Raw genomic sequence first — 27628 nt, 5'->3', positions numbered from 1 at the left:
TTAAAAATCTGTATCGTAATGAAAATCTGTATCGTAATGAAAATCTATATCATAATGAAGCTCATTATGATGCAGGTAGTGAAATCATAATTGATATATTATAGTAGATATGATAATAGAAAAAATAATTTTGTAATCAATTTTTTTAGAGACATAATTATTTCTCTAGCGGATTTAAACTCATATAAATTAAAGAAACAAACGGGTTTCGAACTCAGGACCTCTCGATCTCTAGTCTACCACTCTGCCACTGAGCTACCACATATCGATTCGTTAACTTACTTTAAAATGGTATTTAAATGTCATTACATTAGTCACATTTTTAAAATAGTTTGAAATTAAAAAAAATCGATTTATGCCTATAATAGTAATTACATATTGCATTGTTAGCTAGTTCTGAGCTATTCTGAAAATTAGATGCCTAGGAAACATAGAACTATGTTTAAAATGGATTAAAAAATTTGTGGAGATAGTGACAAAGACAAAGCCAAGTATATAAAAACGTTTTAAAAATAATCTTATTCATAAGAGATATCATTTTATTTTTAATTTTTAATTTGTGAAAAGGGTGAATGTGTATTGGATCATTCCCCGAGACAGGGGTTGAATGAGACAGTCCTGTTTAAAGGTGTTTACGATATTTTTCACCTTAGTGTGAACGACCGTAGCTCAGCGGCAAGGTGCTGGCTTCATAAGCTAGAGGGCACAGTGCGATTGTCGGCACCAACAACCACTAGGAATCCAGTTCCACTATCAGTCTAGTTAGTTGCTCGTTACCTCTCACCTTAACACTACGTGCATCTTTCGAGCAAGAATGAAATACATCCATATGATTGTCTTTTTCTTCTTCTTTATCTTTTTGTGTAGACATGTGTGTTTGTGTGTATCGCATAGTGTGTTACCATCGTTTTTTCGAAGTGTTTTCATCTCTGCTGTTTCTATCATTATTTTTGTCCTTTCTGTATTAGGTCGGGTTTCTGCCACATATGTCATTATTGGTGTGATGACTGTTTTGTAAATTCTACCTTTTACTTCTTTTCCGATATTTTCATTCAGGCAGCCTGCGGCTCTGCTTGCTTTATTCACCTAATCTTCCACTTCGGTTAAGAGCTCTTCGTAGCTAGATAGTGTGAGGCCTAGATATTTAAACTCCATACTTGTTCTATTATCTGACTATCCAGCTCTTTTTTTTTTTTCCTGGAAGCCGTCTGTTGTGAACCGGTTGTACTGCAGCCACTTGGCTTATTGTACATCTTCCATTGTTTATGAAACCCATTCCAGAATTCTGGAACCCTGTACCAGCTTGTACAGGTCTAGTGGGTGGGTGCCATATAATTGCATGACTGTGAGGCATTGGATCGGAGGCGGCAAACACTTTTCGGAGACATCGAAATGACTCCAAAATCCAGCTCTTATTTACACCTTATTAGATTGAGACCATACACTTTATTAGTATGGGACCATACACATGGTTCTCAATAATCCTAACACATCGACTTAATGTCGCTTACTTTATAATGTTAAATACAACAACAATGTAATTTAGAGCTTTCTACACCTAATGAAGTGGCTAGTTGTAAATAGGTACTTATTTTTACACCGGATGTAAGTAACCATATTTTCCAATTTTTCATCAGTAAAAATTTTACCTTTTGCATTAAATTTAACTGGTTTACTTATTTCCAGATTCACACTGATGATGGTCAGGTTAGACCGAAAAGGTTTTGTGTTTTGTAATTTTTCACTATCGTGCGGATAAATTTTAAAGAATTTTTAATAAATTCATACATACCTACATCTATATACAACAGAAGTGTTTACTTCATTCTACGTTGTCTTACCGAAGGTATATAGCCAACTACAGGGTTTACCCTTTTTAAAGTTCTAATAAACCATGTCTTTGTTAACTGATGATATAAAAAATAAATTTAATACTATATAATAAAATATATTGACATATATTATATAAAAAAAGTAAAAATATAATGCAAAAACAACCATTGTCTCTTTCTCTATTATCTATTTTTCTTCTTTTTATCTGCTTTACCTTTTTTACCCTTAGATTTGGGTCTAACAAGGTCACGTATGTTCTGCAAGAAGTCAAATCTATCTTTATAAACTTGATCCATCATCCACACAGAGTCTTGCTGTATATCTATAAATTACATGATAAATATTCAATACAATAATTATTAATCTGTTAATTGTTGATATAAATTACATTAATTATTGTATTAAATAAACTAGTTTAAGTAATTTTATTTGCAGTTTATATACCACTATACATTATATTAAGAGCCCGGGCAGACTGCACACTTTTTAATCGGCCGATAGTTTAGTCGGCTTCTTAATCAGTACAGAGAGGTATGCATCGGTGAATCGGTGTAACGTGCGCATCTGCATACCTCTCTGTACTGATTAAGAAGCCGACTAAACTATCGGCCGATTAAAAAGTCTGCAGTCTGCGCTGGCTCCTAATATAATGTATAGTGGTATACAGGGTGTCCCGAAAAGATTGGTCATACATTATACCACAGATTCTGGGGTCAAAAATAGGTTGATTGAACCTTACTTACCTATATATAATAGTGCACACAAAAAAAGTTACAGCCCTTTGAAGTTACAAAATGAAAATCGATTTTTTTTCATATATCGAAAACTCTTAGAGATTTTTTTATTGAAAATGGACATGTGGTATTCTTATGGCAGCAACATTTTAAATAAAAATTAAAGTGAAATTTGTGCACCCCATAAAAATTTTATGGGGGTTTTGTTCCCTTAAACCCCCCAAAACTTTTATGTACGTTTCAATTAAATTATTATTATTGTGGCACCATTAGTGAAACACAATGTTTTAAAAACTTTTTTGCCTCCTAGTACTTTTTCGATAGGCCACTGTTTATCGAGATATTTTGAATATTTGTCAAATCCACCACATATTTGTATATGGTTAAGTACGATTATAGAGACCTGTTAATAATCTGAAAATTTATTTATAATTTACATTTTTAGGTATATTTTGAAAAAGAAGCCACATCTCGATAAAAGGTAACTTAACAAAAAAAGACTAAGAGGCAAAAAAGTTTTAAAAACACTGTGTTTAACTAATGGTACCAAAATAATAGTTTAATTAGTTTAATTGGAACGTACACAAACATTTGGGGGGTTTAAAGGAACAAAACCCCCATAAAATTTTTGTAAATATATTAAAAAATAAGCCGCATCTCGATAAAAACTGGCTTATCGAAAAAATACTAAGAGGCAAAAAAGTTTTAAATACGTTGTGATTAACTAATGGTACCACAATAATGAACTAATTGGAACGTACACAAAAGTTTGGCGGGGTTTAAGGGAACAAAACCCCCATAAAATTGTTATATGTTGGACAAATTTCACTATAATTTTGTTTTAAGATGTTCCTGCCATAAGAATGATACATGTCCATTTTCAATAAAAAATCTCTAATAGTTTTCGATATATTGAAAAAACTCTATTTTCATTTTGTAACTTCAAAGGGCTGTAACTTTTTTTATGAGCACATTTGTACTAAGGTAAGTTAGGTTCAATCAAACTATTTTTGACCCCAGAATGTGTGGTATAATTTATGACCAATCTTTTCGGGACACCCTGTATAAACTGCAAATAAAATTACTTAAACTAGTTTATTTAATACAATAATTATTGTAATTTAAAGTGGTATGCATTAGTATGCAACACTTGAACCTAACTTCAGCCCGTGAGTAATGACCAGTAAGTAATGAACTATTACTCACGGATAAAGTAGTGGGTGTTATTATCTATTCAAAAATAGTGAATAATGAACATGTTATTAAACGGTCGTGGAAAAAGTTATTAATCTACTCGTATACTACATATCATAAAGAAAGGGTTCTAAATCATTCTTGAATATTTCATTTAAATACGAAAAATACCTTTAAACCAATTATTAAACGTCTCCAAATCGGCGATGTGCTCATCCATGAACTTTTCCATATTTTTCGCCTCATTTGTTAGATCGGACTCGTAGAGGGAAACCTCTGTCAGTATTTTTTGTATATCCTGCTCCACGTCCTGCGTGGATTTAACCATCCTGAAAACAACAAAACAGGAAACGAAATAAATTTTCGTATCAACTCACTAGCTCCGACAAGCGCAAAATTGTATATTTTGCCACACGACTTGAGTTAAAGGAGTTTCTACAAATACTTTGTCATATTTTTATATTAGGGGAAATTGAGTAACAAATAGTATCATTATTGTATTTAGATAGACTAAAAGTCTAAAATGTCTCCTAACAAGGTTGCCTCCCATATAGTATCTCTATCCAGAGCTCCACGAGATCGAACACATACTACCAACGTGAAAAGAGACTTATGGGCATTAAAACAAATGAACAGAACGAACTCCGAATATTCAGCAAGAATACTTATTTCTGAAATCACACATGCGCTGAAAGAAATGAAATCAGGTAAAGCACCTGGCTTTGATGGTATCCATCCAGAGTTCTTGATACACAGTGGTGCATACACGAAACAGTGGCTTGCAATGTTCTTTAATGATATACTTCAGTCAGGTAACATTCCTTTCTCACTTAAGCGAACAAAGATAATTGCAATTCCGAAACCGGGCAAATCAAACGATAAGCCAGAAAACTACCGCCCCATAGCTCTACTCAGCATGGTATATAAACTATTAGAAAAGCTTCTCCTCAACAGAATTAGTCACAGGATACTAGAAAATGTCCCCATTGAACAAGCTGGTTTCCGCCCTCATCGAAGCTGTACGGACCAAGTGCTGTCATTAACAACTTTTATAGAAGCTAGTTTTCAAAAGAAACAAAAGACAGCAACAGTATTTATAGATCTAACAGCAGCATATGATACTGTTTGGAGACAGGGATTAATATATAAACTGGCCCGCATTATCCCCTGCAGAAAGATAATTAACCTCATTGACAACATGCTGACCAACAGAGCCTTTCAGGTTATAATGGGAAAGGAGACGAGTAGACAGATGAAACTTAACAATGGTCTTCCACAGGGTTCTGTCCTAGCCCCTTTACTTTTCAGCCTCTATATTGCTGACATGCCTGAAACCGAATCTCGGAAGTTTGGATATGCTGACGACTGGACCCTTGCAACAAGCCACCAATCTTTAGAAACTACAGAAATCACTCTCACGAATGACTTATCCATCCTCAGCGAATACCTTAAGAAATGGAGACTACACTCAAGTACTACAAAAACTGAAGTATCAGCTTTTCATCTAAACAACAAGTTGGCAAACAGAGAATTGCGAGTGTATTTTAATAACAAGCTGTTAAAACACAATAAATACCCGAAATACCTTGGGGTTACTCTAGACAGAACGCTCACCACCAAAATTGAAAACACGCAACAATATAATACAGAAACTCTGCGGCACTACATGGGGGTCCACAGCATCAACATTAAGATCCTCTGCTCTTGGCCTGATATATCCGGTGGCAGAATACTGTGCTCCAGTGTGGCTCAATAGCAGGCATACCCACCTGGTCGACACCCAACTAAACCGTACTATGCGTATGATAACAGGCACAATTAAGCCCACCCCTACAATGTGGCTACCTACCCTTAGTAATATAGCACCACCCAACCTACGCCGCGAACATGCATTGGTTAAAGAATATAACAAAATAATGGACAGTCGCCAGCTTTTAGTCCACAACGACATCCCCGATATTCTTGGAAACCGTCTCCGATCCAGGTTACCCCCTCTACAATCTGCTCAAGCGCTGCAGCAATCCAACTTTGACTTAAATACCCGATGGAGAGAAGATTGGGAAAGTAGGACAGATCCGCATTACCATAGTCTACCGGACATCATAGGGAAACCTGGCGAATTTGAACGTCCCCGTAAGATTTGGGCACCCCTTAATCGAATTCGAACAAACTGTGGAAGATGCGCCGACTCCCTCCACAGATGGGGTAAACTCCCCTCGCCTTCTTGTGACTGCGGCGCTGCAAGACAGACGATCAGTCACATTGTTCAGGACTGCCCACGCATAGCATACACAGGCGACCCTATAGACTTTGTAATGGCAACCGAAGGGTCAATCGAATATATAAAAAAATTGGATATCTGTTTGTGATGCATTGTATAATGCATAAATCTAAATATATTCTGTGATATACTTAAGCCATACGCTAAATAAAAAATTAGATAGACTCAATAAAATGAGTTTAGTTACTTACCAAAAAAGAGTTAGTGGATGTGTTTAAAGAAAAATAGTCAATATTACATTCATCTAAGTGAGCGAAAAAGAACAAAAGTCAAAAACTAAGACAAAAGGACGTTCTGTCGTAATACGTAATAATACACAGTTTGGATAATAATGTTTGGATAAGTTAATATAACTACGGTTAATCAACCCTTAAGTGACCACTCGGTCTGTCCTATGTAATAAGTGATACATAGTGTACAAGGAATGTGATTAGTAACATTAGTGAGAATAAAATAAAAATATTAAACTTACTTGAATCCTTCTTGACTCAAATTTGTTTTGGAATATTGGGCAATATCAATTGGAGGTACAATATACTCCTCAAAATCTTTTCCATTTATACTTCTTGCTTCATGATTATTTAGAATATTGTTATTTAGTATTAGATTTTCTGTAAGAAATTCTTTCCTTAAAATTTTCATGAATAAAATTAAAACATGACATTACTTCACGAAATCTACAATGCCTTTGATTATTTTTGAAAAATGTTTAAAAATTAAAAAGGTTTTAAAAGGAGAAGTGGAAGACTTAGAAGGAAATGGGGAGATGAGATGGAGGAAATAGGAAGGAATAAACGGAAACTTATTAAATAAATAATGAAGAAGGCCAAAAATAGAAATTTGTGTAAAAAAAGGTGAAGAAAGAACCACAATCCTAATCCGATGCCTGAGAGGGCAAATGTATATGAGAGTTATATAGCGTATTTTTTAAATATGTAGATCTCTTAGATGATGGCTGACTTACGATATGGGATAAAATGATACACTAGTAAACATTTTAAATTTTACAATTCAAAAGGCTAAAAAGTAGATTTTGACAATATGATTGTTCATTGAATTATCAAACCTTAATATTTTAGCTGTATTATACCGATGTGGATCATTCTCATACCAAGCCATTTTGGTACGGATTATGTAATCTTCTTTATCTGTATTTATTGTAACTGTTACGTCTTCAATATCACCATAATATAGAATTAAAGTTGAAGACGGATTACCTGGTGGTTTACTAGATCGTCTAGGTTTAAGCAAATCATAATCAATTTTAAGAGACTTCTCCATTTCACTTGAGTAGCTGAAATATAATTAAAAAATATAAAAAAATATATTTATGTAACTTATCAAAATTATTTGAAAAAATAGTTATTTATGTGCATAAAGAAGAATAGTAAATAAAAAACAAAAAGAAGAAAACAACAAGAACCTTAGTCAAAAGCCATAGCCAAAACAGCAAGCTAGATAAACTGATCAATATGATACAGAGGACAAGGATATAAAGAGAGAAAGAGTATACAAGAAAGAGCTTGGAGAAATAAAAAGAGAAATACAGCAAATAAAACAGGGGAATTAAGCAAAACAAATCAAGAAGGGAAAATGGGAAAAGACTTGAATGATATAAAATTTGGAGAGATTGCAAAGGGCGAAGAAGAAGAAAACATTATAATTTAGGAAATTCCAATGGACACAGATGATAGAAACCCGCTTAAAGGAGCCATAAAAAATATGAAAAAAGAGAAGAGGTTAAGATAGAAGAGGCAAAAAACTAGGTAATAAAACATGCTTGGTTAGACTGGAGAAGAGACACGAAAAAAGAAATGGTTATGCAGATTGAAAGTGCAAACTGAATGAACATAAATAATGATATAAGAAAACCGGAATTATATATACAAGGAAACTTAAGACAAATAGCTAGAGAAGAAATACAGAAATATACACAAGAAATACCACACTTATTGCCTAAAGGGGAAGAAAAAAATGTCTTCTGAATTCTTTAGATTAACCATACTAATATTAGCGTTAATAAAATCCAAAAATTATTTGTCTAGTGCTACATACATCAAGAAACTTGAAGCATTTAAAATGTGGTCATTGAAAAGAATGATGTGCATACCGTGCATACCGAGCCTGCGTGAAAAGAGAACTCTTTGGTTTAATTAAGAAACGCAAGATTAGTAACCTTGGGCAGAAATTAACCCGCGAGTAGTCGCGCCGTTAGATAGAATCTCACATTTTGCAATTTTGAAAAAAATTCGTAAGTGCCTCGAGGAAGGGTGTAATAATACGTAGGAATTTTTATTTATTTTTTTTCTTCTTCTTTTTTTGTGGAATTTATGGCTATGGGAAGAGCCAATTAGCTTTAATAATTGTTAAAAATAATATCTCTAACATAACAAGTGAATAAAAATACTATAAAATAATTTTTTTTTGTAAATTCGTATTTAAATTCGTATTGTGAGATGAAATCTAACACGCGACTATTCACGTTACAGAAGTGAGCGCGACTACTCCTGGGTTAAGACGAGCAAAATATGAAATACCACACTTAATCCTACAAAAGAAGATCGAAGGTAGGAGAGGTGTTGGCTGCAATCAACTATCCTGGTCTTTTTTGGGAATTTCTAAAATAAAAAGTACTTCACCAATTGTTTTGAAATTTTGCACGAGCATTTACTATAAAAAGAAGTATATGTACAACAATTTTCATAAAAGAATTTTAAAAAGTAAACGATTTATGCGCCATCTACTAGCACCGTGAAAATAAAAACATAGCTCCACTTCTGCCTTGATTGGGACTAATAGAGATCCTGAAACATAAAATTTCAAAAATATTATTGAAACATAAGGTATTTTCTATACCACCAACTAGGGGTTTTTTGATCGGATAAAAAATGTCAATTTGGCGGTTTTTGAAACTGAAAATGTTTTAGCTAAATTAAAAAAAAATCAACACTTCGTCATTTTTCCAAATTTTAATATTTTTCAAAAATCTTAGTTGATGGTATAGGAAATAATTTATATTTCAATAATAGCTTTGAAATTTTATGTTTCAGGATCTCTATTAGTCCCAATCACTGCAGAAGTGGAGCTATGTTTTTATTTTCACGGTGCCAGTTGATGGCGCATAAATCATTTAATTTTCAATATTTTTTAATAAAAATTGTTTTGAATGTACTTCTTTTTATAGTAAATGCTCATGCAAATTTTTAAATCAATTGGTGCAGTACTTTTTATTTTAGAAATTCCCAAAAAAGTATATGAATTTCGTACATTTACACTAGGATAGCCCCTTAAGGATTGGACAGTAATACACAACACAGGCGAGTTGTATCACGCCGATAAGAGCAGAACCTTAGAAATAAGTAAAGCTCGGATTAACAGGCAACAAAAATTGAAGAAAAAGGCGCCTATATAGGCAAAGATTTTTATTAAAAAAGGCAGGAATATTAACATTTAGGCAAAATATAGGCAATAAAGGAATATAACTTATTATTTATTGTACAAAGTGAATTAACGTAATATTAACTTAAGGCAGGTATATTTACACATCATAATCATAACATTAGTATAAATAAACTAGTAACTAAATAACTGTTAATTAATAATTAAACATTGTAACCACTTAAAATTTTATCATTAATAGAAACAACTAAATGTTTTTCAATATTTTCGGTCTTAAAAATATGTCTTCGATCACTTAAAATTAATTTGTACATTTAAAACGAACGTTCGACATCGACAGATGTAATTGGAGTATATTTCAGAGCGGATAATAAATCTGGCATAATTTGTTATTCCTCGGAAAATGTCCCATTCAAAACTTTAGCAACATTAGATAAAAACGAAAAACCTTCATTCTTGTCGAAAACATATTTCATTTTTTTTTTTTTAATTAATTGACCGTTACTTCCAGGTGCCGATTTAATTTTCGTCTTTAAATTATCTATTAATTTTACTGACTCACATAAATTTATCTCGTGTTTTTCTAATAAGGTAATTGTGGTAACTATTAATTTATAATTGTCATTGATATAAGCGAGTTCCTGTTTCAATTTGGGATTTTTTAATATTTTTTTTGCTTCTCGAATGGCTTCGGAAATATCATCATCAAATTCTGACATAACTAATTCTATTTCATTGCAGTGTTCAAAGTTAAAAAAACTGCTTCGAGCCAGGTTCCCCATCTTGTAATTACTGGTTTAGGTGGCAAAGGGACACCGGGAAGTCTTTATTTATATATTTGCACCCTCAACGGAACCTTTACAAAAACTTTTTTCATAAAATTTATAAAATTATTTACCAACGGAAACAGATTTCTTATTTCTTCGGCAATTCTATTTACCCCGTGGGCTACACAAGTGCAATGAATTAAATTAGAATAAAAATCTTTAAATTAACAGCAACTTTTAACATATATGCCGCAGCATCTGAAAGCATTAAAACTACGTTATTCACTGGTATAGGGTTGGGTAAAAAGAGGTTTGTTAAACTATCTTGTATAAATCGACTTATTGTTAAATTGTTTGTTTTTTCCAATTCTTTAACGGCAACTAAATAAGGTTTTCTCGCAAAGTTTTCGTTCAAAATTCCAATCATTAAATTAGCTATATACCTGCCGCATACATCTGTCGTTTCATCCACGATAATATACAAAAATTGCCCTCTAACTCCCGCTTAATTTTTGAAATACATTCCACATAACATTTTTCCACATTATGTTTTCTCAATGTACTCTCGTCCGGTAAGGATTTATTAAGATATTTTTCGAAAAAGCATTTAAAACTAGGGTTATTAACTTTATATAGAGGAATGTTGGATGCAATCATCATCTGGCATAAATCAAATTTAAATGCGTCTTCCTCATTTTTTTTTTGAACTGCTTAAACTATCCCGCAGAGATATTTGGGCTAACTTAGAGGAATTTAATTTTTCCAAATTACGTTTATGAAGTGGGGTTCCACAATGCTGGTCAATAAAGTACTTTTTCTACTTGAAATCTGAGAATTTAAAAAAAAATCGCTTTAGAATTTAGTTATGTTGTGGGACGAGAAAAAAAGAGAAAAAATAAAACTTACCGATTTGCCGCATGGTTTACAAAATGCTTCATCTCCTTCTAGAGAAAGTTCCGAATAAGGTGCGATCCATAGCCTTAATTTAGATGTCATCTTTTCACACAAATGTCTAAAACGTTTTAAAACGTGTTCTTTGCTTTTCGGTATACGCAACAAAACTAAACTAGGATATAGCAATTTGTAACTAAACTCTGATACAGTAACCGACTGTACAACTGATAATAAACTAATTAAGCTTAGGGATTTCCAAATAGATAACCCTCAAGTCTCGATCAGGTACATTTTCCTAGAAATCTGGTATATAAACAAACCATTGATATTTTATTATTGACCCAAAATTTTATTATAGAAGGGTTTAGTAATAGAATAATATCATGGGTGGTACCATGAAATTTTAAAAAAGGCACAAATAGGCGGAATTTATGAAAAAAGGCAAAAAGTGCAAAAAACAATTATAATAGGAAAAATAGGCAAAAAAGGCATTTTGCCTATAATCCGAACTTTAGTAATAACTAATAAGATAGTCTTCTACGCACTTTGGTGTATGACATGTTAAGGAGAAGAAGAAGTGCTACAAACTCTTACTTATCCAAAGACCCAGTTCGAGATTCAACAAAAAGAGATTCTATTTCCATTCTTCGTATTCTTTCCATTTCTACTATCTGCCATTCTCTATATGTCAAAGGCCAAGAATTATCCACAACAAATACTTCAATTATATATGTCATTTCATTAACATCGTCGAGGGAAAATTTTGGTGAAGTGGTTGACGGTTTTTTGGGAATTATGATCGATTTTCCTTTGGATGATAAGTGAGAGCTTTTGCTATCGGCTAAAAAAATATTCAAACACAGAGTGATTCATATATGTGGCAAAAAGTTTATCTAATGCCAACCCCTGCTTTTGAACACACACACACACAGAGTGATTCAAAAATTAATTGTAATTGTATATAAGCCCAAATTTTTACGTTTCACTTCGTGAATATAATGTCGGAGCTATCGAAACTATAAACTATATAAACTTTCCCACCCATTAAATTTTCAAATTAAAGGTGCGTTTGGTTCACAATTTAAGCATTTTTCTAGTTTCCAACTAAAAAGTCTCATTTCTAGTTCCTTTAAGTCCTCGAGGTACTCATCTGCGACTGAGGTCGCGGATACCGCACTTAGTAGCAGTACTAGCGTTAAAAAATACGTGAGCGCCAGTACTTCTTGCAATATAAACCAACATACTATGTGTAACTGCATAAGGTCACCTCAGGAGGCTTAAATATCGAATGAACGCGTTTGATACGTCACATTAAAGTTAAAATTAAAACAACCACACCTTTTGTGTTCTCTACCACCTAAAGGCTTGATTAAATGTTTAAAATTTAGGTTTTGTTATCTATTTTAATAATTCGTTTAGCTCTAATATTGCACAATAATCAAACAAATGAGAAAAATCATTAACGACAACGTGTGTTGGCTTATTTTATGAAGCAAAAAGCTCAATTTTTAGGCGGTTAAAAAATAGTCAGGCTCGGGCCTAGGTGAAGATGAAGAAATTTTATTTTCCCGGAAGTAAAAGTTGGAATGTATGTGACAATTAGTTGAAAATCATAAAATATTTTTAATGTTTTATTTTCTTTCTTAACTACATATACACAGAGAATCTGTAATTTGGAATAAATTCAATAGTTCAAATACTAATTGTTTTATTGAAAAATGCTCAGACCTGTCGAATAGTATTTCACATCTAATGTTTTTACATACAATTATAATGTATACAGGGTGTCCCAATTTAGATATATGACGTCATCGTTAATTTTATTAAATCGCAACACTATCATTTTGATAGCTATTTTGATAGGGTGTGAGATGTGTAAAGTTATACATAACTACAAAATATCAAATTTTTATTTCCTACCATTTACAGGATAATAAAAAATAACCAAGTTATGTCTGTAGATTGGAATAAATTCAGTAGTTCAAATACTAATTGTTTTTTTTAATGCTGAGACCTGTCGATTTTGATAGCTATTTTGATAGGGTGTGTAAAGCTATACCCAACTGCACAATATCAAAATTTTATTCCCTACCATTTACAAGATATGTCATATATCTCGAAATTGGGATACCCTGTATACTATATAGATTATTATTGTATATAAAAAATTTCGATTTGAAATACTAATCGACATATCCGAGCATTTTTCAAGAAAACAATTAGTATTTGAACTATTTAATTTATTCCAAATTACATACATAACTGTTATTTTTTATTATCTTGTAAATGGTAGGGAATAAAAATTTGATATTTTGCAGTTATGTATAACTTTACACACCCTATCAAAATAGCTACTAAAATGACAGTGTTGCCATTTAAGAAAATCAACGATGACGTCATAAGTTGTGACACCTTGTATATGTTACGGACAATTATGTAAATTGGCCATTGACGTTAAAGACCGGGCATTGTCGTGAATGTCCATTTTCCCTGGTTATTAGCGACAATTCCCGGCCATTAACGACAATAACATTAGCTATTGGCCAATGTAAAAAGAAATAACCTAAAATTAGAGTTTTCATCAATAACCGGTCATTAACGACAGTGGCCAACAGCAAATGTTCAATGTTGATAAATAAATAAAATTAGGTATGATGTCCTATTTTTTTTTATATAAGATAGCTTTTGAAGGTTCTTCATTTTTATTTTGACAAGATAGTGAATCATGGCATTTTGTAACACTTTTTACCTAAATTTACTACGAATAATTTCAGCGCGAGCACAGAAATGAAGCAAATAATAAACATAACCTATCTTTTTGTCTAAACAACATTGGCCGATTAACAACGGGCATTGTTTACATTGACCGGACAATGATAGAATTGTTATCAAGAATTTAAAATTATCATCAATGTCCAGTTTCTATGGACCATAACGTTAATATCCGGCCATTGTCGACAATGACTAATTCAACAGGCCATTTTCGATATTGGCCGGTTATTAACGTTATTTGCCGGATTTACGTTATTGGCCGTAACATATACATTATTATTTTATGTACAAAATTTCGACTAGAAATACTAATGAACAGTTCTGAGCATTTTTCAAAAAAACAATTGGTATTTAAGCTATTGAATTTATTCCAAATCACAGACTCAGTCTGTATATCAAAACGTATGTTTTGTGAGGTTGCAAATTATTTCATCAAAAAGTTAATTAAAAAATGAGACCTTGTGCGCTAAAATGTATAGCAAAAGGGCTGAAAAGTTCGGGACCAAAAGCGGTCGAATAGTAAAAATATTGCTCCTATATCAGCTATAACCGAATTATAAAAAAATTCTGTTTACCTCGTTTGGAACCTTTTTTCGAAGGAATAACCTGAGCAGAATCCGAGTTAGACATGAAAAATGATTTGCTCTCCATATTATTCCCAAATCTTTGGCTTCTCCTCTTAGACTTTAATAGGACAAAAGGAATAGTTACTGAACCAGAACCGGAAGTTTCGATTATAATTTGGTTAGGTTGCATGATGTTAATGATCTTCAGAAAAATTTTTACTGTCGGGTAACTGGTGGATAAATGTAAAGTCATACGAGAGTCACTTTTTACTTTAACTGTATATCTAAAAGAAAAGAAATCAATTCAAATTAAATAGTTGCAGATATAGAGTCATATGAGTCATTTTTACTTTAACTGTATATCTAAAAGAAACGAAATGAGCTTAATAAAAATATACGATTCCGCTTTGATTCAATTCGAGTCCTTAACCCGTGTTTCTAGGTTTATCCATTATCAAAGAGGCCTTGTAAGGAGTGTTCAATTTTCACATGCCAAAAATATTATTATATTTTTACTGTGTTTAATCTCTTATTAAAACCCTTAACTTTAAATTAATCTCAAGCCAGCCCTGTTCAATAGTACCATTTCATCCCTCCTATTTCTTACCCTCTCTCCTCACCCTTATAGATGGACAATAATACTTGGATAATATCACGACAGAAGAAACTTTTCCTCTTTCTCATCAGCCGGTCGAACGGTCAACACGTACCACAGGCCACGAGGGTGCAACCTCTTTTTCTCTACGATATTTTCTGAGCTGTACCGCTCATAGATTGACGGAACAGCCTTTCTTTTGGGCTGAAACGAACAATCAAAAGTCGGACACGAACAGTTAATTCGGGAGTGACGCCATACACGATTTCGCAGCAATAAAAACGCGAAGCACGTGGAACGAGAACAGTCAACTCGTGTGTGTAACCGGCTCTAGTGTTCAACAAGGCTTCACAACTTGGTAAGAATCTTTATCTACATATCAATATTGTCTGTATAAAATCTTTATACTCCCGCTTGAACCAGTAAACTAGCAATCCTAACTACAGTCCACAATCATGCTCTCTGAAAGTATACTATCACATATGTAGAAGTTATCGTACAAGAAGACTGAATTGAACCAAAATGCACCGATTCGTTAGTAAATATATTTAAATATTTTACCAACGTATGCCTTTAACGACCTCTAAAGAGATAAGATGAAGTGAATGTCGATAAAGATTGAAGTAAACTGTGAACATGAGGCATATCCATGCCATTGGACGATGCTAGGAATCTATTCCACCAAAGCATCAGGAATTTACCTATCTTTGCACTCTACGCCAAATAAATTTAAATTAAATATTGCAGATCTTTGATACTGCTCAGTTTCTTCAGGTTCTATCTCCTTTTCGGAGAAGGAGAACAAGATGGAAATCTTAGCCTTATTTGCAGCTGCAGTTACTCATGATTTTCTTGTAAAATCTTTTATAAAAATTGCTTCTTCTGTTTTGGTAGTTTTTCTTCTGCTATACTGTTTTTAATAAGCAAAGTTGCTGTTGAATCATCTATTGTTTCCAAAATATCCCACCAGCATTTTCTATGTCTCGCAGAGCTCCTCAAACTTAATGAAATATGACTTCTACGAAACAAACAAAGAAATATGGAGAAAGATCGGAGGACAAAGAAAAGAGATAGATGTACTAATAAAAGCGAAGCACATTCAGAAGGAATCATAGACGGACTACTTTCGATACGTATTTGCTAAAGGTGACAATGATGAACCACCAACACCAGCACCAGAAGCGACAATAAACGAAGAAATAAACATTGAGGTGAGAGAAGTAAATGAAGCATTAAGCACCTGTCTTTTTGGAATTTTCGTTAAATCAAATTATTACTGACTAATAAAAAGGCATAAAAATATAATCTATTCTTACCTGCCGATGTAGTTATTATGATTGGGTATATAATAATCGTCAAAAACCATTTTCTGCGAAGCAACATTTGTAAAATATATTATTTCTTCAGTGCCTTCCTGTTGGCAGGCATACATAACCTTAAAAGTAACTGTTTTTGACGTTTCAGATGTGCCAAATGCAACAACGGTGTATCCATAAACATTGGATTTGTATTCGTTGACTATAACGTTATTGAGATACTCTTTCATCTCTTTAGCGTTGTCGTTATCAAATACGCGGACAACGTATTGATCCATGTCGCAAAATACGTGGATTCTGATCTGAAAAATAAACGAACTGATTATTAAATTAAAACGAAACTGATTTTAAAAACTTATCTGAATATCGCGAGTGTATGTAACAGTAATATTGTTACTTAAGCCTTTTTAATACTTAATTTAGATATCGTCTTCTCCTTCTTCCTTTTTGTATGTAGGCTTTAAAGCCTGTTTCTTCTTCAATGTTAGCCTCCTAAATTGTTTAAATTATTGCACCACCTTTTTCTTGGTCTGCCAATACTTCTCGTCCATTTGGTGACTTATCTGGTGCTATTCGTACTATCCTATCCTGTAACATTCTACTAATGTGCAAGTTCCATTCCTGTTTCCGTTTTGTCACTCATCCATTTATGTCTTCTACATACAGTGCATGCTCTTCTTATGTTTCGCTTTTCTCTTTATCCAACAGACTTTTCCCTGATATTCGTCGAAGTATTTTCATCTAGGTATAATTTCGATATAGGTTTAATTTCTGCTTTATAGATTCTTGTTTTTTGTATCTTATCTTAGGTGTTTGTTCTTCCAGATTGTTTCGTTAAGAGATCCCGCCGCTTTACTTGCTTTTAAGCTTTGTTGTCGTACTTCTTCTTGAACATCTCCGTAAGTAGTTACATCTATTCCTAGACATCTAAACCTTGCTTCCTGCTTTATTATTTTTCCATCAATTTCGATTTTACATCGTAGTGGGTATTTAGATGTTATCATATATTTGGTTTTTTTCTGTTGATAATATTATATTGTATTTCTTGGCTGTTGTATTGAAGATGTGTGTTAACTTTAGAGATCGTCTTCTGTCTCGGCTAATAATGCGGCGTCGTCTACATAACATATTATTTGGATTTCTTTGTTTCCCATTCTGTAACCATGACCTTTACGTAGTGCTTTTATTATTCCGTCCATTATCATATTAAAGAGGAGTGGGCTTAACGGGTCCCCTTATTTGACTCTGCTTTGTACGGGTAAATATGGTCTGTATAACATAATTAACTCTCCTAACTCATTTGAACCACATCTACAGTAATAATAACTAAAATCATTTTACTAATTTTTCACATCTACATACCTTATTTGTCCATATTTTGGTCATTTGATCCGGATATATAATTTTAATCACTAGCATAATAATTGCTTTACTAAATCAAAAATTCTTTGGATAAAAGTACAGTATCTTTATCAAAATCTTTTCCTAACTACACTTTTGTAATAAAAAATTAGATGTTTGAAAAATTCAAGAAGAAAAAGCGAAAAAGAAATTAATACATACCGAAAATTTTCCCATTTTAGAATTTGAAAAAAAAAACAATATATAGAAATATTAACATTGTTCTTAATATAATGTGTATATGATCAAAACAACACACTAATATTATTACCTTTATTGGGGGGCCAGATCTAACAAGAAATCCTTGTCTTGTAATAAGATTCCATCCCTTTTCAACGTTAATAGTATGAAAACATTGCGTTACACATATTTTCTTTAACTTGTCCTCATACCATGCATAATGCTGCTGAAATTGTTTCATGCCTGGGTTCTCGATAAATTTACATAAAGTATATGCACCTATAAAAATAAGTTCCAATGAAAGAATTTTTTTTTTATTATTAACATCCAAGATTTTTAACAATTTGTTTTACAATGAAAACAATAAGTAAAATTGTTTGTCTTTACAATAGCAGAGAGATGTAAGGTCCAGTGACCAAAGCATCACGACACACACACATTACCTTGTTTACCGGTAAGATGCGCACATACACTGATACGCGAGCACGAAAACTAAAACTAAAACTGGCACAGACACAATGGCTGGACGCTGTTGAAGGCGTAGCTTCCTCTGCTGTAGTCTCTGTCAGGATCGGTTAGATGAAAGTTTATAGGAGAAAATATTCGGAGAAACTGAATATTTGGGTCGGAAATATAAACCATCATATACCTATTATATGGCTATATTATTTTGTAGGAAACTAAACTGCTCCTCGTAATCTGAAATTTCTTCAGGATTATCTGATGCCCTAGCTGAATCAGCTATTTCCAAATAGACATAATTTGGTTCCTACAGGAAGGGGCTTCCCCACACTACGGCGTTATGGTACGAAATTACTTAAATAATGTTTTACCAGGCAGGTGGTTAGGTAGAAGGCAATCTGTATAATGGCCACCAAGTTCTCCAGATTTGATTCCTTTAGACTTTATTTGATGTTGATATTTGAAAATAAAAATATAGGTAGTTTAAAAAAAACTAATGAATTCGACCGAAGGTAGATGAAACAACAAACACTTACCCAAAATCTTATTATGCTCATCAAACTTTTCACAAACTTTATACAATGTCTCTGCCGTTGTGGAAAAACGTTTTGACTTCGCGTCATGGTGACTTGTCATAATCCTTTCATAAACTCCTCTGAAAAATGACTGGATTTTTGTAACATGTTTGTTCATAATCTCTGCATATTTATTTTCTTCTCCATAAAGTGGATAACAGTAAATCGATGGATCTCGAACTACACATCGACAGGTGTCATCGAACTGCCATTTTCTAAGTAATATTTTGACAGCTTTCAAGGTTTCCGGTGCAAATCTCGTGGTTATTATTTCAAAAAACTCTTTTAAAAATATATCGTGAATAAGGTTTGTATCTTTTTTACTTAGGTTTTCTTGTGGTTTATAGCTTCTGTAAAAATCTCTAAAATTATAAGACATACAATAAAAAAAGTTGAAGTGTAAAAGTATTCTGTTGTACATTAGAAGAATAATATAAACGAAATACATAACGAAATAAATATAAAGATATAGACGATTGCGTCTAGACTCAATTTTCAACTCAAGTTTATCACCATTCTCTTACGAGTCTTTCAAGTTCTATGGTAGGGGAGCCCAAGCGGGAATTTTTGCAGTTACTCGAGCACGTCAGATTATTACATGGGGAGAAACCTTGTACCCTGTAAATGTACCCCAACCATATATTGGCTCTTAATACAGAGGAGTTCGTTAAGAGGGGGCCGAAAAAAAATCTATCCTTAGAAAAACTCGAAATCGTCAGATTAAGATAAGGTAAGTTAAGTACATGCAAAAGAATGTATGTTTCAAAAATCTAACGATTTGCGAATATTTCGCAAAATAAACGTCAGATCCAAAAACTAAAAAATACGTGTTCAAAAAATTAGATAAAAAAACTGCAAAGTACACGTATTCAATATTTTTGAAAAATCTATCGCATAGCACCAAACATGACCCCCCACGGAGCTGGGGTGAGGTTTTACTTTAAAATCTTAAATAGGAGTCCCCAATTTTTATTGCAGATTTAGATTCTTTATGTAAAAATAAGCAACTTTTATTCGAGACATTTTTTAGAATTATGGATAGATGGCGCTATAATCGGAAAAAACAATTGTTGGAAATGGAAAATTAAATTAAAAAATGGAAAGTCACCCACTTTATGAAAAATTTAACTTAACTTTTTTTGGTTTTAGGACCTACTCTTCACAACCCAATGGGTCCCCATAACGCTCGAGTAACTACAAATTTAGCAGTTACTACTCCGCTACTACTACTTATCATCAGAGAGACTTGTTAGAAATAAACTAGTTAGACAATATTGCAACACAAATATTAAACTTAAAATATGTCTGATTACACACCTTAAAGCAGCCAAAAATCCTTCTTTTATTCCAAAAGAGTATATCAGGTTCTCTAAATCTTCTGTGAATTTGCAATACGCATGTTTAAATAACAAAGGGTCATTGCTCATCAACGTCAATGTCTCTTCCAGATTTCCAATGCAGAGGTACGTATTAGAGAAGAATTGTAAACAATAAGATCCATTGGTTTGGATCCAAATCATCAAGATGTGTTGTCCTGCTTTGAGATTCAGTACGTAACTACTTGATCCTGTTGTAGAAAGTTCCCCAATATACTCGTTTACCTGAAAAACTTAATATTTAAAATATTTAGAAACGCTCTAAAAGTGAAATTGTTTGAAATTAAGTGTTCTATTATAATTTTCTTGTGTAATTATAAAAAAATCTTTCTACTCTTCGAATTTATATATTTTTCCTTCTGTAATTATTGTCAGATATTATCCTTGTATGACCCTTGTATTTAAAGCTTTTTATATATGTTTTAAAAAAACCTTTTTACTACATAGTGGTGTAAGGCGACAATACATTACATTATAATACAATACAAAAACAACGTAATCTTAAATTTAACTAATAACTGCTATACATTTATATTATGTACAAATTTGACCCATTCCTTCTTATTTCTAGCCAGCATCCTTGCTTCTATCCACGTTGTTCCCCTTTTCTCGATTATTTTGCCTAGTGTTCTATCCCAGGTTTGTCGTGGTCTACCTTTCTTCTTTCTTCTTTGCGTTTTTGCCTGCCAAATTTCTTTCACCGGTTTTGTCTGATCCATTCTCTGAAGATGACCCCACCAACTGAGTTGCCTTCTCTATATAAATTCTAACGTTGACTCGATTTCCAAAGCTTCTCTTATTTGAGTGTTCCATAGTCTATCTCTTTTGGTAACTCCTCGAACTCGTCTAAGGTATTTCATTTCTACTCCTGTATTTTACTCTTTTGTCGTTCTGTTAGTACCCATGACTCGTAACCAAAGGTTAATACAGGTCTATATATTGACTTGAATACATTAATTTTTATTTTTCGTGTTATTTCTTTTTATTTATGAATTTATTGCTCATTGCATGGTATAGGTTCATTGTTTTTTGATTTCTATTATTAATTTCTCTTTCCTGTCTTCCGTTGTCTTCTAATTCTACTCCTAATTATTGGAATGTTCGTGCTTGTTCTATGTTTACTTCTCCTATTTTTATGTTTATCTTTTCTTCTTCTTCCTTTTCCCCCATGACCATAACTTTTGTTTTATTTTTATTAAATGTCATTCCATATTTTTTTAGTGTTTCATTCCATTTTAGTTGTTTCTCATTTTCGGCCAATATGACGAAGTCATCGGCGAATGCTCCTTCTGAAATGTCTACTCTTCTTAAATTTCTATAACCCACATGCATTTTTTTTACTTTTACTTTACATTCTTTAATTATCTCATCCATGTAAATTATAAACAGTGTTGGACTTAATCCTCCTCCTTGTCTAAGTTCGTCGTTCGTAGTAAATGGTTTTGATGTTGTGTTTGGCTGATGATATAGTTCACATTGTTGTTGTAAATGTTCTTAATTACCCTTATCATTTTGTTACTTATACCTTTCTTCTCTAATATTTCCCATAATTTTTGCCTTGGTACCGTGTCAAAAGCCTTTTCAAGATCTATGTAAGCCATATACAATTTTTTCTCCTGTTGCTGATATTTTTTTTCTATTATTTGCATGATTGTAAATATATGATCCTGGGTGCTTCTGCCTTTTCTGAAGCCGCTTTGTGATTCCTCGAGTGTGCTGTCAAATTTTCCGATTATTCTTTTGTTCAGTATTTTTTCCTATATTTTCATGGCAGTGCTTAACAGTGTTATTCCTCTGTAATTGTTGCAATCTGTTCTATCGCTCTTTTTATAAATCGGCACTATCTGTGCCTTATGCCAGTCCATCGGTATCTGTTCTTCTTTCCAAACTGCATTAAATATTTTTAATAATAGCTCTGTTGCATTTTGTCCCATTTTTTTTATCATTTCACTGGTTATTCTGTCATAGCCTGGTGCTTTTCCGTTTTTCATTTCTGCAATAGCTTCTTGCAGTTCATTTATGGTTATAGGGTCTACATTGTCTACTTCTATTCTTTGGTTCGCTACATTGGTTTCTTCATGATAGCAGTGAGTGTGTAGCATCTCTTGGAAATATTCTCTCCATCTGTTCATTATTTCATTTTCTTCTGTAAGAATTTCGCCAGTTTTATTCTTTATGTCTATTATTTCTTGAATTACTTCTTTCCTCATTGATTTTAATACTCCATAGAACAGTTTTTGATTCTCTTTACTGTTTGTTTCCATATTTTCTCTAAATTCTGTCCATTTGTCCTTCTTTGCCTTTGTAACCAGTTATTTTACTAGTCTCCTGCGTTTTTTATATTCTTCATAGTTTTCTGGTGTTTTGTTTTATAAGTATATTTTCCAAGCATGTTTCTTTCTTTTAACTTGTTGTTTTATTTCTTCATTCCACCATGCAGTTTGCTTTCTTTTATTGCTCTTTTTACTTGTTCCACATACTTCTGTCGCTGTATATAGTATTATCTCTTTGAAGTAGTTCCATAATTGTTCAACGTTTTGACCCTCTCTATTTTCTTTAGTATTTTCTTGTTTTCGATTTATGATCATCTGGTACTTCTCAGTATTCTCTGTATTTCTCAACTTATATGACCTAATAGTTTCATATTCTTGCTCCTTTTCTTGCATTTAAAGCTTTTTACGAACACCTAAAATTCTATAATAAAATTTTTATTGAAACCTTATTTTATTAGTACCTTTTGTGAACTCCAATTAAATTTTGATATAACAATAGAAGATCCAGGTATGTCTCGTTTACTATAAGGTTGAACTTTTTTGTATATATCTGGGTTAACACTAGTTGTTTTCGGCTCTATATTCTTCTTTATTCTTTCCATAAACGTTGTTGGGCATACACCACATTCACCTTCTGGTTCAACTACCCTGATCACAGCTTCCTTTTGTTTTCCGATAAAGATAGAATCGTTTATAGTTTGACTAGAAATAGTAACATGTTTTTTTATTATTCTTTTATTTTACAAGTACTGTAATTATTGGACGATACGATCTTTTATCACTTTGCGTTTAAAATGGTTTTAAATAGTTAAAGGGATGGGCGCAAAATTTCGGCCTCAGTGCTATTTAAATACATTCATTTTTTTCGGATCCTGAGAAAAATAATATGTATTTTTGAAAAATGTAAACGCAGAAGGGAAGATCACGTTATTACCGAGGGCCAAATATTCCTGAAAACTTCTATAATGGTTATTTTAATAAGTTACAAGGACAAGAAAAAAGAGAAAATTTAGTGTTATTTTCAATTTCAAATATCTCATTCATAAGGAACTTTTTGATTATTCTAAGGGATTTTCGGTCCTCGATAATAATGTAGTATTTCATTCTGTGTTTAATTTTTTAAAAATATTTATTAGTTTTTTCAGAATTCGAAAAAATTAACATCATGTCCGTGGGGATATTTTCCAAATCGAACATTCGCTATCTTTGTCATACAACGTACTCAGTCAAACAGAATGTGGTGACAAGACAGTGACGAACAAAGCTACTCATTATTTGATACGGTTTGAGGAATATTTTGAGTTGTTTATCAAATAATATTGATAGTGTATTTGATAAGTACTTGATTTAAGAGGTGAAATTAATAAAAAGTTAATTATTGTTTATTATTTATGGAAGATTCAAGTAGAGAATGCACCTATATACAGAGGATATATTCTGCTATCCAAGTATTTTGTTGTTAAAGATGTCCGAAATTTATCTAAGCGTTCCATACACACACACCGGCAAAATTAGCCGAACACCTTAGAAATGGAACATGTTTGATGTCTCGAATTTCATAAACCGGTGGTCCGATTTAAGTATTCTTTTGGTATGTTATAGCCTTATTATTTAAGAAAATGGTTGTAATAATACTGATGCTAGACAGATAAATATCATTTTATACCGGGTGTACCAATCATACCGATACATCAGTATCAGAGTGCACCAACTCAAAATTTTTCAATATTGAGATAAGTATGAGGAAATGGTTAAAAGATGTTTATTTATCAGTTTCAAATTGCACCATTTAAAAATTCCAACACCATAAAAAAAATTTTGACTTGTTAACATACAGAATCGAATATTTTGTTAACACCGTCGTAGTTTCATACCGCATCATGTGAAATAGTGCGTAATGAAACTTGATCGGTAGAACTGTTGTCAGCTACCAACTGATAATGGTGCGGTATGAAACGGTTAAATACCTGCAAAATCTGCATCTTCATTGTCATTCGTGCGAGTATTCTCTGTATTTAAGGTGTTCGGTGCCTCTTTTGGAAGTTATTTTAACGTCATAATGAATATTCAGCCATGGAAAAAGTTAGGGATCAAAAGAACAATGTATATGTTAAAAGTTGCAAATGGATGTATGGAAGAACGTGGTGGACATAGTGATGATGCTGTAAGTATCTACCATGCAATTATTTCTATATATATTTGTGGTTACACAAGTTTTCAATAGATAGATAACACCAGTGCTCACGAGGTGATATTAGTTGATCAACTTTTTCGAGCGATTTTAATAAAAATAAAAAAGGCAACGAAAACGCTGCACGGTCTGTGAAAGCTGCTTGCACTGACCGTTGCAAAATAAAATGTTCAGAAAAAATTAGTGATACAGAAAGAGAAGAACTGTTAAAAAACTACTGGGGACTTGGTGATGTAAATAGGCAGCGAGATTTTATAGTTAAAAGTGTAATGCCGGTTAGGCCAAAATATCAATTTAAGAAAGAAGGGAGTCTTAGAAGTGAAAATAGAGCTTATTACTTTGAGGTAAAAAATGAAAAAACTTAGAGTATGTAAGGTTTTCTTTATGAACACTTTAAACATTTCAAATAGGATAATAATTACCGCAATGAAAAAAAAAGTTAGGGTTTGTAAAGAATGACAATCGCGGAGGAAAAGAAAATGCTGGGCGACCAAGGGTGCTAGATGATGAAAAAGAATTCGTGAGGTGCCACATCAAATCTTTTCCACTAATTGATTCTCATTATTGCAGAGCAAGGACAAACAAACAGTACCTAAGACTGATCTCTAAATTTAGCTACTATGTACAGAATGTATCAAGAAAAATGTAGAGAAGAACAGAAAATTCCCGTAAAACTCCATTACTACACCATGATTTTTAACACGGAATTTAATATTTCCTTTTTTTCAGCCAAAAAAGGACCAGTGTTGTTTCTGCAACTTATTTCAAAATTTAACAGCAGATGAAAAAGTATTAGAACAACTTAATTATGATGCCCATATTACAGAAAAAAATAGGAAAAAAAAGAGTCGGTTAGAGAAGGAGTTCGATATCAATAATTCAAAGGAAGATGGAAATACTGTAGTTTGTTGCTTCGATCTCCAAGCTGTATTGTCACTGCCAACAGGAAATCGGAGTGATTTTTTTATATGTGGCGGCTATCATGTTACAACTTCACTATTTTTGATATTTCCCATAAACATGGCTATAGTTTTTTGTGGCACGAAGGTATCGCAAACAGAGGTGTGAATGAAATAGGTACGTGTCTTTGGTAATATCTAAAGAACCACGCAGCTCAATATGAGCACATAATATGTTATTCTGATAATTGCCCGGGCCAAAACAAAAACAAGTTCATTGCTAGCTTGTTTTTGTATTGCTGTCAAAATCTACCAATAAAAAGCATAACCCACAAATTATTAGTAGTTGGGCATACTCAAAATGAGGTTGATGCGATGCATGCCCTCATAAAAAAAGAAAAAAAAAGATACCTGAAGGGAAACCCGTTCTATATTCCATCGCAACTGGTACCGATAATTAGCTTGGCTAAGAAAACTGGACGGCCGTAAACTACAGAAGAAACAGCCGAAGTGTATGAAGTAAAAAATTTACAAAAAATGGGGAAAATTTTTGTAAATGAAGCCGGAGACAAAGTAAAATGTAGTAAAATGTAAAATGGAGCGAAATGCAAATTCTAAGATTTGAGAAAGACCAGCCATACAAAATAATGTATAAGAAATCATATTTTGATAAAAAATATAAGGTCATAAATATTTGACAAATTAGAACAAGAGTGGCTTATGAAGAACCATCTCTCGTCCTCTCTATTTATAATAAACCTCCTGGTGTGCCAGAACTTAAAAAAACGTGATTTATTGTCGCTCTGCTAATACCCAGAATTCACTGCGAGTTTTTCCAGAACTTACCAACCTTTGCCACAGCTGCCGCTGCTGAAGAAAGTGACAATTCGGAATAATTTTGATTTTATTATAATTTTTGGTACCATAAATTTTATTTTATAAATAAATACTTAAAACTTTTTATTTGATTTCCATACAAATACCCTATACCAAACGCACTAACTATTAAAAAAATCACGTGTTAACCGTTTCATAGCGCACCAACTCAAAAAAAAATCTTAGTTCTTTAAAAAAATAATAATTAAAAATTATCATCTAAAAGAACCATAAAATAAACATCTATTTCCAAAATATTGTTCCATTTGAAAAAAAAATGGACTATTTACAACAGATTAAAAATATTTGCCCTCAGAAAAAATAAGTTAAAGTTGATTTGTGAAGAACTAAGTTTTTTGAGATGGTGCACTCTGATACTGATGTATCGACTGTGTTTTTTTCTTAAAGTTTAGAACACCCTGTGGAATATTCTAGCATATGTAAAATATTAAAATTAATACTCGATAGTATAATTAGGCTTTCTTAACATTTCCTTTTTGATTCATTTACTTATGTGAGATAATAAAAAAGTTATGTGCGTTAACAACTATCCATGTTTTTCATCAATAAATCCTCATAGTAGGGGAGGAAAGTATACTAAATTTGCAGTTACTCGAGCGTTATGGGGACCTATTGGATTGTGAAGAGTACGTGCTAAATACAGAAAAAGGTCAAGTTAAGTTTTCCATAAAGTGGGGGACTTTTCATTTTTTAAATTTTCCATTTGAAACAATAATTTTTTCCGCAAATCGCCAGGAAATTTTGACATTCCTGTCAAAATTTCTTGAAGAAAAAGTCAGGACTTCCTTACTGTAAGGAAATGTCATTTCCTTACTGTAAGTAAATGATATTTCCGTACAGTTGTTAGTGTTCTACATAAATGATAGAAAACATTGTCAAGTTTGACAATTCAACCTCAATACGTTTCCATAGTAACCCAAGTAATTTTATTAGGAATTTTAAAGCACCATTTATTTGGGAATAAAATTATCGCGTTTTTTTTAAATCAATCAATATCTGTCGAATTTTAAACGATTTGCGGAA

The 27628-nt window shown here is 32.5% G+C and overlaps 1 protein-coding gene across 1 annotated transcript in view; it reads right to left on the bottom strand.

Moving 5' to 3' along the window:
• Positions 1 to 1949: 1949 nt before the first annotated feature.
• The window catches only part of LOC126882444 (androglobin-like), a 37510-nt gene continuing 11831 nt past the window's right edge, over positions 1950 to 27628 (bottom strand). The window contains exons 6-16 of the mRNA XM_050647409.1: positions 23080 to 23320; positions 20287 to 20570; positions 18931 to 19331; positions 18024 to 18211; positions 16352 to 16653; positions 14450 to 14724; positions 11697 to 11943; positions 7109 to 7336; positions 6515 to 6670; positions 3933 to 4090; positions 1950 to 2155 (exon numbers count right to left, since the gene is read on the bottom strand). Coding sequence (XP_050503366.1) covers positions 2016 to 2155; positions 3933 to 4090; positions 6515 to 6670; positions 7109 to 7336; positions 11697 to 11943; positions 14450 to 14724; positions 16352 to 16653; positions 18024 to 18211; positions 18931 to 19331; positions 20287 to 20570; positions 23080 to 23320 — 2620 coding nt within the window. The 3' untranslated portion in view covers positions 1950 to 2015. The remainder of the gene's footprint in view (positions 2156 to 3932; positions 4091 to 6514; positions 6671 to 7108; positions 7337 to 11696; positions 11944 to 14449; positions 14725 to 16351; positions 16654 to 18023; positions 18212 to 18930; positions 19332 to 20286; positions 20571 to 23079; positions 23321 to 27628) is intronic.

The sequence above is a fragment of the Diabrotica virgifera genome, chromosome 1 (assembly GCF_917563875.1).
Source record: "Diabrotica virgifera virgifera chromosome 1, PGI_DIABVI_V3a".
NCBI lineage: Eukaryota > Metazoa > Arthropoda > Insecta > Coleoptera > Chrysomelidae > Diabrotica > Diabrotica virgifera.
This window is presented reverse-complemented; position numbering and strand designations above follow the sequence as displayed.